Here is an 18,082-nt window from a genome sequence, read left to right as displayed (position 1 = left end):
TGGATGGATAGGTGGATGAATGGGTAGGTGGATGGATGGATGGATGGATGGGTGGTGAGATCCGGCGGGGTGACAACTCTCCATAAATCGCTCATCTCAGGCGGGGCCATTGTATGTCAGTCATTTCTCCTTTATTAGGAGGCTCCGCCCACAAGGAAGCTCCGCCCCTTACATACAATCCATTGGGCTCCCAACTCTTTGTCAGTCCAACGATCTCAGCCCTGTATAGTGGGGGATGGTCCGGACCGGAAGGGGGTGACTGTAGATTCCCAACCCCCCCCCCCCCCGGGGGCATTTCCATGACTCTCTGACAGTCTCATATTACAGGAGAGGTAGGTACACCCCAACAGTGAGAGGTAGGTACACCCCGACAATGAGAGTGTAGGTACACCCCGACAATAAGAGGTAGGTACACCCCAACAGTGAGAGGTAGGTACACCCCGACAATGAGAGGTATGTACACCCCGACAATGAGAGGTAGGTGCACCCCGACAATGAGAGTGTATGTACACCCCGACAATGAGAGGTAGGTACACCCCGACAATGAGAGTGTATGTACACCCCGACAATGAGAGGTAGGTACACCCCGACAATGAGAGGTATGTACACCCCGACAATGAGAGGTAGGTACACCCCGACAGGAGAGGTAGGTACACCCCGACAATGAGAGGTAGGTACACCCCGACAATGAGAGGTATGTACACCCCTGACAATGAGAGGTAGGTACACCCCGACAATGAGAGGTAGGTACACCCCGACAATGAGAGGTAGGTACACCCCGACAATGAGAGGTATGTACACCCCTGACAATGAGAGGTATGTACACCCCTGACAATGAGAGGTAGGTACACCCCAACAATGAGAGGTATGTACACCCCGACAATGAGAGGTATGTACACCCCTGACAATGAGAGGTAGGTACACCCCGACAGGAGAGGTAGGTACACCCCGACAATGAGAGGTAGGTGCACCCCGACAATGAAAGGTAGGTACACCCCCGACAGGAGAGGTAGGTACACCCCGACAATGAGAGGTAGGTACACCCCGACAATGAGAGGTAGGTACACCCCGACAATGAATATCAATGATTTCCTCCCGATTTTGTTATATCTGTTGATCCTGCCAGGAATCCGGTGAGCTGATAGCTTCCTGTGCTCTGTGCCTGAGCTTCACTCTTGTCAGTTACATTGTTTCAAGCTAACACTGGACTACAGAACACCCGCCCCCTATTTTATGGAGGAGAGTAGAGGGGGTGTTCTGTAGTCTTGTCCTCGGGTGACAACACTGCTTCATAGATACAGCATGGGGAGTGAGCGTTGTCACCCGAGGACAGGAAGTGTGTTACTGGCAGGATCACCAATGAAATTGACACAACACGGAGAGAACATGCAGACTCCATGCAGATGTCCTGCTGAGCAATAACCACTCAGTCACAGCTCAGCATGCGTCTAGTGAAGGAAGATGAACAATGTATAGGAAACAATCCGACTCTGTGGAGTGCGTCACCCGGCTGTGTATGGCGGGCGCCGCGTCTGTTTGGCGAGCTCGCCAGTTGGCTGCCAATGGCGGTTGTCGCGGTGAACGCAGATTGTATCCGTCGGGTAATGACAAGAAATAATCTGACACATTTCCTTCCGCGATGTAAATGAGACTCTGACTGTTGTGTCACCAGAGGGCGGCTTCCAGGAAGTGCAGCGCGGAGTCTCCATGGTGGAGTCACAGGGTGACACCCGCTGAGCGCTCTGCAGGACCCCCTTCTTTGTGGTCACCCTGTCAGTGCCTTCAACTGGATGACTTTGCTGTGTTCTCATCATTTGCTGCATCTCAGTGCTGCAGATCTCATGCAACCTCTTTGCAGCCACTTCCTGTCTCCATGTACTCCAGCATTGGCTGCACATCATCGCTCTGAACTGGCTTCTTGGCAGTGACACCATGATGTGCATGTGATGGTGACAAGACATCCCAGATTAGTCCCGGATCTCGGAGATCTGTCCTGAGGATGCTGTGTCCTGAACTGTGTCCCGGGCCGTGTCCTGAACTGTGTCCCGGGCCGTGTCCTGAACTGTGTCCCGGGCCGTGTCCTGAACTGTGTCCCGGGCCGTGTCCTGAACTGTGTCCCGGGCCGTGTCCCAAACTGTGTCCCGGGCCGTGTCCCGAACTGTGTCCCGGGCCGTGTCCCGAACTGTGTCCCGGGCCGTGTCCCGAACTGTGTCCCGGGCCGTGTCCCGAACTGTGTCCCGGGCCGTGTCCCGAACTGTGTCCCGGGCTGTGTCCTGAACTGTGTCCCGGGCCGTGTCCCGAACTGTGTCCCAGGCCGTGTCCCGAACTGTGTCCCGGGCCGTGTCCCGAACTGTGTCCCAGGCCGTGTCCTGAACTGTGTCCCGGGCCGTGTCCTGAACTGTGTCCCGGGCCGTGTCCTGAACTGTGTCCCAGGCCGTGTCCTGAACTGTGTCCCGGGCCGTGTCCCGAACTGTGTCCCGGATCTCGGAGATCTGTCCTGAGGATGCTGTGTCCTGAACTGTGTCCCGGGCCGTGTCCTGAACTGTGTCCCGGGCCGTGTCCTGAACTGTGTCCCGGGCCGTGTCCTGAACTGTGTCCCGGGCCGTGTCCTGAACTGTGTCCCGGGCCGTGTCCCGAACTGTGTCCCGGATCTCAGAGATCAGTCCTGAGGATGCCGTGTCCCGGGATCACAGTGTCACCCTTATTTCAGTTAATGCCAGGGGCGGACTGACATCTCATGGGGCCCCCGGGCAATAGGGGATCATGGGGCCCCTGTGTCTTTACCCACACTCAAAAAAGCCTATGAAAAAGGTACCAGGGGCATCTCATGGGGCCCCCTACTGACCACCCCGGGTTAATGCACATGTGCAGACATGTAATAAGGCGTTCATTACAGAGGCTCCGAGTGTGATGGATTAACTGGAGGTGGGGGTTGGGCCGGCCTCTCCACCTTACTCCACGCTTCTCCACCATTCACCTCCTCCTGCACCCCCCAGTTACACTCCGTTCTACTCCGCTCCACCCTACTCTACTCTTCCCCCCTCATGCTCTGCTCTTCTCCTTCCCACACCACCATTCTCCCCCTACTCTTCTCCACCCCTCTACTGCCTGCTCCACCCTTCTTCCTGCTCCACCATTCTCCACCATTCTCCCCCTACTCTTCTCCACCCTTCTTCCTGCTCCACCATTCTCCCCCCCCTTCTCCACTCTTCTTCCCCCTTCTCTACTTTTCTCCACCCCTCTACTGCTTGCTCCACCCTTCTTCCTGCTCCACCATTCTCCCCCCTTCTCCACTATTGGTGGTCCTCCCCCCTGCTCCATCATGCTCCGCCCTTCTCCACACTTATTCACCCTTCTCCACCCTTCTCCTTCCTGCTCCACCATTCTTCCCCCTTCTCCACCCTACTCCACTCTTCTCCACCCTTCTTCCCCCTGCTACACCCCTCTTCTTTCTGCACCACCATTCTTCCCCCTTCTCCACCCTACTCCACTATTCCCCACCCTGCGCCTCCATTCATCATTCTCCTCCCTCCTTCTTCCTCCTGCTCCACCATTCTTCACCCTTCTTCATCTACTCCACTGTCAAGGATTCGCTTAAAACGATCACCCTGTCACGTGTCCACCACACGCCACGCCTACAGCGACTAGCTAACCGTGACGCACGCGTGCGGCCGCGACAGGGTGGTAAAGAGGGGCTAATAAAGAGGATTTACACTTAAATATCTCAAACCGTATATAAGATCAGCCGTGATACCTTTTCACAGCCCGCACTACCTCTGGCCACCACCAGATGGAGACTCCACTCCAATCCAGCTGGTCAACCACACACTGGCAGATACGATCTTACATACAATCTGGTGCCCTGATTAGAGTTGAGGACCAGCTTAGTAATCCCACACCCTTCTAAAGGTCCCTTCAGCTATCCTAGCTTGAACCCCGGTGTTATCACCCTTCCACTGTCCACACCCCCCCACACCAGACGCACCACAAAGGTAGCCTGCCACCACCCAACAGTTTATCCGCAGAATGGTCTGTTGAGACACCACACACACACAGATCTCCGTCTGGCAGATCTGTTAGCTTTGCAATCTGCGTGCAATCTGCCCACACACAGTGCAGTTGCATACAGATTGGCAATGAGCTTAACCGAGCGTTTTAAAGGCACTAAAATACAATACAATATAATCCCTCCAATCTAATCCCTCCAATCCAATCCCTCCAATCTAGTCTCCCCAATCTGATCCCTCCAATCTGATCCCTCCAATCTGATCCCTCCAATCTAATCCCTCCAATCTAGTCTCCCCAATCTAGTCTCCCCAATCTAGTCTCCCCAATCTAGTCTCCCCAATCTAATCCCTCCAATCTAGTCTCTCCGAAGATATGAGCCCGAGCTTAAATACACAGAAGTTCACTAATTAATTTTAAGATTTAATTCCCAAAGTGGGCGGGGCATAAAATATGTACAAAATATAACACGTTACATAAAATACAAAAGATATAAGAAGACACACAAATGACTGATTACTATAAAATAAAAAGACAGAATAACACTTCACCCTGCGGCTGGAGCAAGCCAGAAACTTAGCAATCCGCTAGTCGATCGGACCAGCTCCGTACGAATCACACTGTCCAAATGTCCGTGCGTTCAATTTATTGCGATTTGGACATGGGCGGGACATTAGTCTTCGGCCAATTGCTTCTGGGGGAGGTGGTCCTGACCTGCCCACAAGAGGTACTGTGTATGGACCTGCCCAAGTTCAATTGGGCCGAGACTGGCCTGAACACCAAGTCGGGGATTGGATTTCTGACACCAGCGCATCAGCCCGATCACAACAGTACCAAACACCATCCGACTGTCGCACCCCCGCGTCATCTAACCATTCCATGCATTTTCCTGGCTCCTCCCCAAGCCACAAATATGATTCTTATATGTAAATGTAGCGTACAGAGCGCCCTACAAGAAGGGAGTATGTTCATATCTCTCCAACTAATATTTTGGCTTTTATAAGAGATTAAACATCCTTCTTTGATGTGAATATTACTTATAGAGCTTTCTACATCACACAGTCTGTCTGCTGTCACTGGCTTTCCCAGAAGGTGATAACCTGATTGACACACAAAAGTTGTCACCTCCAGGAGGCGGGGCTTTAGACTAATTAATGCTAAATGATGATTGAGTCTGTAAGGCCTATGGAGTAATTGTGTATAATACACATCTGACCCCAGACCCTTGTCTGTACCTTCTATTCATTTCCCTACTGCCCAGGGGCCCCATATACATCCTTAATGACCAGACTGTTCCTGCACACACCTTTGTAATGAAAGGGCGTGGCCTCATCTAATCTACTCACCTGTCATGGCTATGATACCATATTTCCACTCAAATCTTACATGTCCGTTACAATAAATTTTACATGTCCGTTACAACCATTCTCCCCCCTTCTCCACTCTTCTTCCCCCTTCTCTGCTCTTCTCCAAATCTCTCCTTCCTGCTCCACCATTCTCCACTCTTCTTCCCCCTTCTCTACTTTTCTCCACCCCTCTACTGCTTGCTCCACCCTTCTTCCTGCTCCACCATTCTCCCCCCTTCTCCACTATTGGTGGTCCTCCCCCCTGCTCCATCATTCTCCGCCCTTCTCCACACTTATTCACCCTTCTCCACCCTTCTCCTTCCTGCTCCACCATTCTTCCCCCTTCTCCACCCTACTCCACTCTTCTCCACCCTTCTTCCCCCTGCTACACCCCTCTTCTTTCTGCACCACCATTCTCCACCCTTCTCCTTCCTGCTCCACCATTCTTCCCCCTTCTCCACCCTACTCCACTCTTCTCCACCCTTCTTCCCCCTGCTACACCCCTCTTCTTTCTGCACCACCATTCTTCACCCTTCTCCACCCTACTCCACTTTTTCCACCGCTGCTTTACTCTTCCTCACCCTTCTCCTAACTGCTGCTCCACCATTCTTCCCCCTTCTCCACCCTACTCCACTATTCCCCACCCTGCGCCTCCATTCATCATTCTCCTCCCTCCTTCTTCCTCCTGCTCCACCATTCTTCACCCTTCTTCATCTACTCCACTCTTCTCCCCCCTTCTTCCCCATGCTCCACAGTTCTCTTTTGTGGTCCTCCATTGTCCACTCTTCTCCCCCCTTCTTCCCCCTGCTCCACCCTTCCACCCTGTGCTCCGCCCCCCAGGACCCTCTGTGAAGCTGTGCGGTGGGGGGGTTCTCTCCCTGATGATGGGTTGGTGGTATTTTTCCTCTTCTATCTGATATGAAATTTCAGCTGCAAATATTCTGATTTCTGCCTGTGACCTGTGTGCACAGCGACCGGCGTAGGCTTCATATTTTCCATTCTGTGTCTCCCTCCAGGTGGCTCCTCCCCATTTGCTCTACAATGACAATTTCCATCCTGTGAGGTTCATAAGTCATTGGATTCCCATCTGTACCTGCAAGGTGAGTGACACTTCCCTTCCCCCTCCCAATCACCGACATTACTGCACTCAGGTGGTATCTGGGCTCCCCACACATACAGCGTGTCCAGTGCCACCAGACCACCCCGAGAACATGGGAGCTCTGCTCTGGGCTCAAGTATGGATCCAACTCCAACAGTGGTCTTCCAGGTAGAGTTTCCCTTTACGGGACGGATCAGTATTTCCAGTCAGTCAGTACAGCTCATACGTTCTCTATGGAGGGGGGGATGGAAGAAGACCTTGGATCAGACGTCAAGAATAATGGTGGAGTTTTATGGGCTTGTGGGTGGTGAGGCTCTCCTTGGATGGGCAGACATGGAGACACAGATCCGTAGTTCCCGGGATTTCTATGGTGTGTCTCAATTTTTGTAATTTTCATATTAATTACATTGTTTTTATATAAATAAAGAAAAATAAATTAGAAGGTCAGAGGAGAGAGGAGGAAATCAACAGAAATATAGAGCACATGTCCAAAACTATGTGAACTTCACCTCTACCATATGGCCAAACGTATGTGACCCACCCCTTCCTCTCCCAATGATGGAGGTCAGGTGTCTCTAGTGAAGGGCCCAGGTACTACTCCATCATACAATTACATTGTAGATAACTGTGTTCTTCCAGCCTTGTGCTAACAGTTTGGTGAAGACCCTTTTCTGCTCCACCATGACTGTGATCCCTGTGAACAAAGCCAGCTCCATAAAGACATGGATGACCAGTTTGGACCAGCTCCATAAAAACATGGATGACCAGTTTGGACCAGCTCTATAAAGCATGGGTTGACCATTTTGAATCAGCTCCATAAGGAAATGGGTTGACCAATTTGGACTACCTTCATAAAGACATGGGTTGTCTAGTATGGACCAGCTCCATAAAGACATGAGTTGACCAGTTTGGACCAGCTCCATAAAGACATGGGTTGACCAGTCTGGACCAGCTCCATAAAGACATGGGTTGACCAGTTTGAACCAACTCCATAAAGACATGGGTTATCCAGTTTGGACCAGCTCTATAAAGCATGGGTTGACCAGTTTGAATCAGCTCTATAAGGAAATGGGTTGACCAATTTGGACTACCTTCATAAAGACATGGGTTGACCAGTTTGGACATACTCCATAAGGACATGGGATAACCAGTTTGGGCCATCTCTCCATAAAGACATGGGTTGTCTAGTATGGACCAGCTCCATAAAGACATGGTTTGACCAGTTTCGACTAGCTCCATAAAGACATGTTTTGACCAGATTGGACCAGCTCCATAAAGACATGGGTTGACCAGTCTGGACCAGCTCTATAAAGCATGGTTTGACCATTTTGAATAAGCTCCATAAGGAAATGGATTGACCAATTTGGACTACCTTCATAAGGACATGGGATAACCAGTTTGGGCCATCTCTCCATAAAGACATGGGTTGTCTAGTTTGAACCAGCTCCATAAAGAATGGTTTGACCAGTCTGGACCAACTCCATAAAGACATGGGTTGACCAGTCTGGACCAGCTCCATAAATATATGGGTTGCCCAGTTTGGACCAGCTCCATAAAGACATGGGTTGCCCAGTTTGGACCAGCTCCATAAAGACATGGGTTGCCCAGTCTGGACCAGCTCCATAAAGACATGGGTTGCCCAGTCTGGACCAGCTCCATAAAGACATGGGTTGCCCAGTTTGGACCAGCTCCATAAAGACATGGGTTGCCCAGTCTGGACCAGCTCCATAAAGACATGGGTTGCCAAGTCTGGACCAGCTCCATAAAGACATGGGTTGCCCAGTCTGGACCAGCTCCATAAAGACATGGGTTGCCCAGTCTGGACCAGCTCCATAAAGACATGGGTTGCCCAGTCTGGACCAGCTCCATAAAGACATGGGTTGACAAGGTTAAAGTAGCTCCACAAAGACATGGGTTGACCAGTTTTGTGTGGAGGAACTCACGTGTCCTGCACACAGCCCTCATATCAACCCTACTGAACACCTTTGGGATGAAATGGAATGCTGATGGTGAGCCAAGTCTTCTCATCCAACATCAGTCGTGTCCTAGAAGTACATGCTTAACGAACCCTCCCAGTAATGGCACCAGAGTCATCCCACCCCCAACACATACATGAAATGGCTGAAAGATTTAGACTCCCCGCCCAATCATGGGTTTATGTAGGGGATTGTAGATATGATGTCCTACATGTAGAATTGTATGTAGGGGATTGTAGATATGGTGCCCTACGTGTAGGATTGTATGTATGGGATTGTAGATATGATGTCCTACGTGTAGGATTGTATGTATGGGATTGTAGATATGGTGTCCTACGTGTAGGATTGTATGTAGGGGATTGTAGATATGGTGTCCTACGTGTAGGATTGTATGTAGGGGATTGTAGATATGGTGTCCTATGTGTAGGATTGTATGTATGGGATTGTAGATATGGTGCCCTACGTGTAGGATTGTATGTAGAGGATTGTAGATATGGTGTCCTACGTGTAGGATTGTATGTAGGGGATTGTAGATATGGTGTCCTACGTGTAGGATTGTATGTATTGGATTGTAGATATGGTGTCCTACGTGTAGGATTGTATGTAGGGGATTGTAGATATGGTGTCCTACGTGTAGGATTGTATGTAGAGGATTGTAGATATGGTGTCCTACGTGTAGGATTGTATGTAGAGGATTGTAGATATGGTGTCCTACGTGTAGGATTGTATGTATGGGATTGTAGATATGGTGCCCTACGTGTAGGATTGTATGTAGAGGATTGTAGATGTGGTGTCCTACGTGTAGGATTGTATGTATTGGATTGTAGATATGGTGTCCTACGTGTAGGGTTGTATGTAGGGGATTGTAGATATGATGTCCTACGTGTAGGGTTGTATGTAGAGGATTGTAGATATGATGTCCTACGTGTAGGATTGTAAGTAGAGGATTGTAGATATGGTGTCCTACGTGTAGGATTGTATGTAGAGGATTGTAGATATGGTGTCCTACGTGTAGGATTGTATGTAGAGGATTGTAGATATGGTGTCCTACGTGTAGGATTGTATGTAGAGGATTGTAGATATGGTGTCCTACGTGTAGGATTGTATGTAGGGGATTGTAGATATGGTGTCCTACGTGTAGGATTGTATGTAGAGGATTGTAGATATGGTGTCCTACGTGTAGGATTGTATGTATTGGATTGTAGATATGATGTCCTACGTGTAGGATTGTATGTAGAGGATTGTACATATGGTGTCCTATGTGTAGGATTGTATGTATGGGATTGTAGATATGGTGTCCTACGTGTAAGATTGTATGTAGGGGATTGTAGATATGGTGTCCTACGTGTAGGATTGTATGTAGGGGATTGTAGATATGGTGTCCTACGTGTAGGATTGTATGTAGAGGATTGTAGATATGGTGTCCTACGTGTAGGATTGTATGTAGAGGATTGTAGATATGGTGTCCTACGTGTAGGATTGTATGTAGAGGATTGTAGATATGGTGTCCTACGTGTAGGATTGTATGTAGAGGATTGTAGATATGGTGTCCTACGTGTAGGATTGTATGTATTGGATTGTAGATATGATGTCCTACGTGTAGGATTGTATGTATGGGATTGTACATATGGTGTCCTATGTGTAGGATTGTATGTATGGGATTGTAGATATGGTGTCCTACGTGTAAGATTGTATGTAGGGGATTGTAGATATGGTGTCCTACGTGTAGGATTGTATGTAGGGGATTGTAGATATGGTGTCCTACGTGTAGGATTGTATGTAGAGGATTGTAGATATGGTGTCCTACGTGTAGGATTGTATGTATGGGATTGTAGATATGGTGTCCTACGTGTAGGATTGTATGTAGAGGATGGTAGATATGGTGTCCTACGTGTAGGATTGTATGTATGGGATTGTAGATATGATGTCCTACGTGTAGGATTGTATGTATGGGATTGTAGATATGGTGTCCTACGTGTAGGATTGTATGTAGAGGATTGTAGATATGGTGTCCTACGTGTAGGATTGTATGTAGAGGATTGTACATATGGTGTCCTATGTGTAGGATTGTATGTATGGGATTGTAGATATGGTGTCCTACGTGTAAGATTGTATGTAGGGGATTGTAGATATGGTGTCCTACGTGTAGGATTGTATGTAGAGGATTGTAGATATGGTGTCCTACGTGTAGGATTGTATGTAGAGGATTGTAGATATGGTGTCCTACGTGTAGGATTGTATGTAGAGGATTGTAGATATGGTGTCCTACGTGTAGGATTGTATGTATGGGATTGTAGATATGGTGTCCTACGTGTAGGATTGTATGTATGGGATTGTAGATATGATGTCCTACGTGTAGGATTGTATGTATTGGATTGTAGATATGGTGTCCTACGTGTAGGATTGTATGTATTGGATTGTAGATATGGTGTCCTACGTGTAGGATTGTATGTAGAGGATTGTAGATATGGTGTCCTACGTGTAGGATTGTATGTAGAGGATTGTAGATATGGTGTCCTACGTGTAGGATTGTATGTATGGGATTGTAGGTATGGTGTCATACATGTAGGATTGTATGTAGAGGATTGTAGATATGGTGTCCTACGTGTAGGATTGTATGTAGAGGATTGTAGATATGATGTCCTACGTGTAGGATTGTATGTATGGGATTGTAGATATGGTGTCCTACGTGTAGGATTGTATGTAGAGGATTGTAGATATGGTGTCCTACGTGTAGGATTGTATGTAGAGGATTGTAGATATGGTGTCCTACGTGTAGGATTGTATGTAGGGGATTGTAGGTATGGTGTCCTACGTGTAGGATTGTATGTAGGGGATTGTAGGTATGGTGTCCTACGTGTAGGATTGTATGTATGGGATGGTAGATATGGTGTCCTACGTGTAGGATTGTATGTATGGGATTGTAGATATGGTGTCCTACGTGTAGGATTGTATGTAGAGGATTGTAGATATGATGTCCTACGTGTAGGATTGTATGTATTGGATTGTAGATATGGTGTCCTACGTGTAGGATTGTATGTAGAGGATTGTAGATATGGTGTCCTACGTGTAGGATTGTATGTATTGGATTGTAGATATGATGTCCTACGTGTAGGATTGTATGTAGGGGATTGTAGATGTGGTGTCCTACGTGTAGGATTGTATGTAGAGGATTGTAGATATGGTGTCCTACGTGTAGGATTGTATGTAGAGGATTGTAGATATGGTGTCCTACGTGTAGGATTGTATGTAGAGGATTGTAGATATGGTGTCCTACGTGTAGGATTGTATGTAGAGGATTGTAGATATGGTGTCCTACGTGTAGGATTGTATGTAGAGGATTGTAGATATGGTGTCCTACGTGTAGGATTGTATGTAGGGGATTGTAGATATGGTGTCCTACGTGTAGGATTGTATGTAGAGGATTGTAGATATGGTGTCCTACGTGTAGGATTGTATGTATTGGATTGTAGATATGATGTCCTACGTGTAGGATTGTATGTAGGGGATTGTAGATATGGTGTCCTACGTGTAGGATTGTATGTATTGGATTGTAGATATGATGTCCTACGTGTAGGATTGTATGTAGGGGATTGTAGATATGGTGTCCTACGTGTAGGATTGTATGTAGAGGATTGTAGATATGGTGTCCTACGTGTAGGATTGTATGTAGGGGATGGTAGATATGGTGTCCTACGTGTAGGATTGTATGTAGAGGATTGTAGATATGGTGTCCTACGTGTAGGATTGTATGTAGAGGATTGTAGATATGGTGTCCTACGTGTAGGATTGTATGTAGGGGATTGTAGATATGGTGTCCTACGTGTAGGATTGTATGTAGAGGATTGTAGATATGGTGTCCTACGTGTAGGATTGTATGTAGAGGATTGTAGATATGGTGTCCTACGTGTAGGATTGTATGTAGGGGATTGTAGATATGGTGTCCTACGTGTAGGATTGTATGTAGAGGATTGTAGATATGGTGTCCTACGTGTAGGATTGTATGTAGGGGATTGTAGATATGGTGTCCTACGTGTAGGATTGTATGTAGAGGATTGTAGATATGGTGTCCTACGTGTAGGATTGTATGTATTGGATTGTAGATATGGTGTCCTACGTGTAGGATTGTATGTAGAGGATTGTAGATATGGTGTCCTACGTGTAGGATTGTATGTAGAGGATTGTAGATATGGTTTCCTACGTGTAGGATTGTATGTATTGGATTATAGGTATGGCGTCCTACGTGTAGGATTGTATGTAGGGGATTGTAGGTATGGTGTCCTACGTGTAGGATTGTATGTAGAGGATTGTAGATATGGTGTCCTACGTGTAGGATTGTATGTATGGGATTGTAGATATGGTGTCCTACGTGTAGGATTGTATGTAGAGGATTGTAGGTATGGTGTCATACGTGTAGGATTGTATGTAGGGGATTGTAGGTATGGTGTCCTACGTGTAGGATTGTATGTATGGGATGGTAGATATGGTGTCCTACGTGTAGGATTGTATGTAGGGGATAGTAGGTATGGTGTCCTACGTGTAGGATTGTATGTATGGGATTGTAGGTATGGTGTCCTACGTGTAGGATTGTATGTAGGGGATTGTAGGTATGGTGTCCTACGTGTAGGATTGTATGTATGGGATTGTAGATATGGTGTCCTATGTGTAGGATTGTATGTAGAGGATTGTAGGTATGGTGTCATACGTGTAGGATTGTATGTATGGGATTGTAGGTATGGTGTCATACATGTAGGATTGTATGTATAGCCTTCCGTGTATTGTTATGGTGTGGTTTATACTCGGCAGTTACCAGAAGACAGATCTTCACTCTGAGGCTCCCGGGTCCCTCTGGAGCGCCATCCGCCTACTCTGCGCGCCGATCATTACGTGTATTTCAATCCTCTCCAGTGGGCCCTTGCTGCCCCCGGGGCCCCGAGGTCTGACAGATTGGTGCGGCCTCTCTCATTAACATGTAATTATCCAGTTAACAAGGCTGTGTACATCTGGGAGACGAACGTGTTGTTTCTATACCGTCATTCGTCCCCGAAGGCCGACGCCCACTTTGATTCTATTTCTCGGCTTCTCCCGGCGCAGATCTTCATAAACGTCTCCCAGACGTGCGCCAGAAATCTTCTCATTGATTTCACCAAACTATGGCGGCTCCGTGGCTGTTGGCTGAAACGTTTTCAGATAATATGTGTCGCCCTGTACCTGGCGTGATTCATTTCACTTCCTGTCCCAGTAACCACACAGGAAGTGAGGGGAAAGTGTATTGATGGGGTCACAGATGCTAAAAACCCAACAGATGATAAAAAAAAGCCAAAAGCCCATTTCCTGCTCCAACTAAAACAAAGTTTTGGCTGGAGCTGGGCTTTGGTGAAATGGCATTGTACCCTAATGCAGGCCATAGAAGGTTCGTTTATCGGTCGATTTTTCGTCCGAAAGAATAATCGGCCGATTTTCGCACCGTTAGTGGGGCAATGTCATCGGCTGATTTTCGTGGTTCCTCCAGATTTCTTTTATCGGTCATGCTGGAAAATTTGCGAAAAACAGACAATTTTCACAATCATTGGTGGCAACAGAACGACCGATGTTTCGTTTTTCGGCCGAAAAATCAGCCAATAAACGATCCGTCTATGGCCTGCATAACTCCAAAATATAAAGGGAATATAAAAGCAAACTTATAATAAAATAATACATTAGTAGATAGATCATTATGGCCGGATGGAGATGTGTGCTTTACCTATTAGTTCTCATTGTTACATTCCATACACAGCAATGATACAATGTAACACAATGAGAGAAGGGGGTGTAACGGAACCGGACCCCGTCTGCACTCGGGTATTTCCGTTAGACTCCCGCTTCCCTGTCCGAACACAGATCCACGGACAACACCGCCGACCATACAGGAACTAAGACAGGACCAGATTCCTCTTAAGACAGGAAGTAAACGGCTTTATTTTAACACAAACACAAGATATATACACAGGGCGGGGAAATACACCCAGGAACAGGAAACACATCAGCAAGCCATCCCATCAGGGGGAAGGGCTACAGGAAACACATCACAGGCCATCCCACCAGGGGGAAGGGCTACAGGAAACACATCAGCAGGCCGTCCCATCAGGGGGAAGAGCTACAGGAAACACATCAGCAGGCCGTCCCATCAGGGGGAAGGGTTACAGGAAACACATCAGCAGGCCCTCCCATCAGGGGGAAGGGCTACAGGAAACACATCACAGGCCGTCCCATCAGGGGGAAGGGCTACAGGAAACACATCAGCAGGCCCTGCCATCAAGAGGAAGGGCTACAGGAAACACATCAGCAGGCCGTCTCATCAGGGGGAAGGGCTACAGGAAACACATCAGCAGGCCCTCCCATCAGGGGGAAGGGCTACAGGAAACACATCAGCAGGCCGTCCCATCAGGGGGAAGGGCTACAGGAAACACATCAGCAGGCCATCCCATCAGTGGGAAGGGCTACAGGAAACACATAAGCAGGCCCTCCCATCAGGGGGAAGGGCTACACGAAACACATCAGCAGGCCATCCCATCAGTGGGAAGGGCTACAGGAAACACATCAGCAGGCCATCCCGTCAGTGGGAAGGGCTACAGGAAACACATCAGCAGGACCTCCCATCAGGGGGAAGGGCTATAGGAAACACCCCCCCACCACCAAACCAAGACACAGAACAATGGGATGCAGCACATGGCAGTGAACAATGGACAAACCCCACACCCCACCTATACATGTCTACACCATATCAGAACAGACCACCCTGTACCCCTAACAGGCACAGGGTGGGTCACACACAAGAGGACCTTGGGGAGATGATACAGGGGTCCCACCCAGGGGTCCCCCCCCACCCCCAAAAGTCACTCCCATCACAGGGAGATTGCAGCAAGACAAAGAAAGGGAATCAAATTTAATGCATCTGGTTCGTTCTGTGTTTAGATCTTGATTGGTTCAGTTCAGGGCGGGGTATTCCATGTTATGAAGAAGAACATAATGTCACACGTTAAGACTTTTATACTCAGCTACCTACGGCTTCGTGAACATTTGTGATTTTATGTCCTCCAAACCGTTTGCTTATATTTAACCAAATATTTCTGCTTCCCGCAGTTGATCCGCTGACCGACCACCATGACCGAACAATCCGAGTGCAGATTCAGCAATCTGACAGAGGATCAGATCACCATCCTTGACCAGGTCCTGTCGGAGGTCACTCCAATCCACGGACGGGGCAACTTCCCCACCATGGAAGTCAAACCAAAGGACATCATCCGCGTGGTGAAGGACCAACTGATACAAAAGGACATCACCATACGGGACATTCGTCTGAACGGATCCACAGCCAGCCACATCCTCATGCAACAAAACGGCACAAGCTGCAAAGATCTGGATATTATTTTTGGCGTGGAGCTTCCGGGGGAACCAGCTTTCCAGACGGTTAAAGAGATTGTTCTGGATTCCCTCTTAGATTTCCTTCCAAAGTGCGTCAACAAAGAGAAGATCACGGCTCTGACCATGAATGAAGCCTACGTCCAGAAGATGGTGAAGGTCTCCACCGACCACGACCGCTGGAGTTTGATCTCCTTGTCCAACAACAGCGGGAAGAACGTCGAGCTAAAGTTTGTCCATTGTTTGCGGAGACAGTTTGAGTTCAGCGTTGACTCTTTCCAGATCGTTCTGGATACCATCCTGGACCTTTATGCAGAAAACGACGGTGAGCTGAGTCCGGATTCAAACCCAACCGTGCTGGCTGAGAGCATGTACGGGGACTTTAACGAAGCAATGGAGCACCTACGATGTAAACTTATAGCGACCAGGAATCCAGAGGAGATCCGAGGGGGAGGGCTTCTGAAATACTCCAACCTCCTAGTACGGGACTACAAACCAACCAGCGAGACCGAGCTCAAATCCTTGGAGCGTTACATGTGTTCCCGCTTCTTCATCGACTTTTCCGACGTGGCGGAACAACAGAGGAAAATCGAGTCTTACTTGCGCAACCACTTTATTGGGGAGGAGAAAAGCAAATACGACTACTTGATGACTCTGCGGTCCGTGGTGAATGAAAGCACAGTTTGCCTTATGGGACACGAGCGCAGACAGACGCTGAACATGATCACCATTCTGGCGCTGAAAGTTCTGGGGGAGCAGAATATCATCCCCAACGCCGCGAACGTGACTTGTTACTACCAACCAGCCCCTTACATGAGCGACAGGAACTTCAGTAACTACTACATCCCCCAGGGCCAAACCATCTACTACCAGCCCTTCCAGTTCCACATACACATGCAGAGCGGCCTCGTGTAGCGCCCCCTAGCCTCACACGGTGGTGAAGCAGAGGCCTCTGTAGGAGTAAACTCAGAATTCTCCTGTAATGTGACTACTTGTTGTACAAAGTATCGACTTATGTAAATACTTAAGTATTTATTAATCTGATTGTGACGTTTGTCGCCAATTTCCATTTCTCCTGTACGGGATGTTAATGTCGTTACCGCGCAGAAATGCGGATATTGATACTGTGATCTTGAACAGACCGCAAAAAATATTGGATGTTTGATCGTTCTGTGTGTAGCATCGTGCCAGCGTTAACGTGCCATAGAAAGGGTTGTTATATGTTATATTGGTGTGTTGGCTTCTCAGTGGCAGCCATTGGCTGGATTATAAAAATGGCGGCCGCTAATGAACAGCCGGAGACTTAGGGGTGACCCTCCCTGGGGGGGACTTTATGGAAGAGCATGGAGCAGAGATACAGGAAGTGGAGCAACCAGTACCCTCCAATCACAAGCAGGCTTTCAGAAGTACACTACTGGAAGCTGTTCTGTGATTGGTGCCTTTCAAATTCTGCACACCATTGCTTTTTGCTGCACTCTACTGTATTTACGTAGGAACTGTTTTTTCATATTGGCTGAGGCGAGATTTGGTCCCTTGTTGGGTCTACTTCTATGTATGAGTTCTCTTAGCACTGATTCCTCCAGGACAGATGGGCTCTGCCATACACTGAGTGTCCTGAGTCCCCCATCTGTTCTTCATGTAATCATTGGGGGGGTCCCACCAGGACAGATGGGGTGCTCTGTACATCGGACATCAAGGGTCCCCGCTCTGTTCATGTAATCTTTGGGGGGGTCCCACCAGGACAGATGGGGTGCTCTGTACACCGGACATCCAGGGTCCCCTCTCTGTTCTTCATGTAATCTTTGGGGGGGTCCCACCAGGACAGATGGGGTGCTCTATACACTGAACATTCAGGGTCCTCTCTCTGTTCTTCATGTAATCATTTGGGGGGTCCCACCAGGACAGATGGGGTGCTCTGTACACCGGACATCCAGGGTCCCCTCTCTGTTCTTCATGTAATCTTTGGGGGGGTCCCACCAGGACAGATGGGGTGATCTGTACACTGGACATCCAGGGTCCCCACTCTGTTCTCCATGTTATTACTGGGGGCTCCCACCAGGACAGATGGGGTGCTCTGTACACTGAACATTCAGGGTCCCCTCTCCGTTCATGTAATCTTTGGGGGAGTCCCACCAGGACAGATGGGGTGCTCTGTACACCAAACATCCAGGGTCCCCTCTCTGTTCTCCATGTTATCACTGGGGGCTCCCACCAGGACAGATGGGGTGCTCTGTACACTGAACATCCAGTGTCCC

The 18,082-nt window shown here is 48.4% G+C and overlaps 1 protein-coding gene across 2 annotated transcripts in view; it reads left to right on the top strand.

Annotated features, from left to right (window-relative positions):
- Positions 1-16,983, top strand: part of LOC149428941 (terminal nucleotidyltransferase 5C-like) — a 26,990-nt gene extending 10,007 nt beyond the window's left edge. The window contains exons 1-3 of one of the 2 annotated variants that reach the window (XM_089666912.1): positions 5,155-6,239; positions 6,368-6,451; positions 15,549-16,983. In XM_089666912.1, coding sequence (XP_089523038.1) covers positions 15,570-16,742 — 1,173 coding nt within the window. In that variant the 5' untranslated portion in view covers positions 5,155-6,239; positions 6,368-6,451; positions 15,549-15,569 and the 3' untranslated portion in view covers positions 16,743-16,983. Of the gene's footprint in view, positions 1-5,154; positions 6,240-6,367; positions 6,452-15,548 lie in introns of those variants that run through there. The other variant, XM_089666911.1, reaches the window with a different exon arrangement.
- The last annotated feature ends 1,099 nt before the right edge of the window (positions 16,984-18,082 follow it).

Source organism: Staurois parvus, unplaced genomic scaffold (genome assembly GCF_062004578.1).
Source record: "Staurois parvus isolate SC_StPar_1 unplaced genomic scaffold, SC_StPar_1.0 ptg002906l, whole genome shotgun sequence".
Classification (NCBI taxonomy): Eukaryota; Metazoa; Chordata; class Amphibia; order Anura; family Ranidae; genus Staurois; species Staurois parvus.
This window is presented reverse-complemented; position numbering and strand designations above follow the sequence as displayed.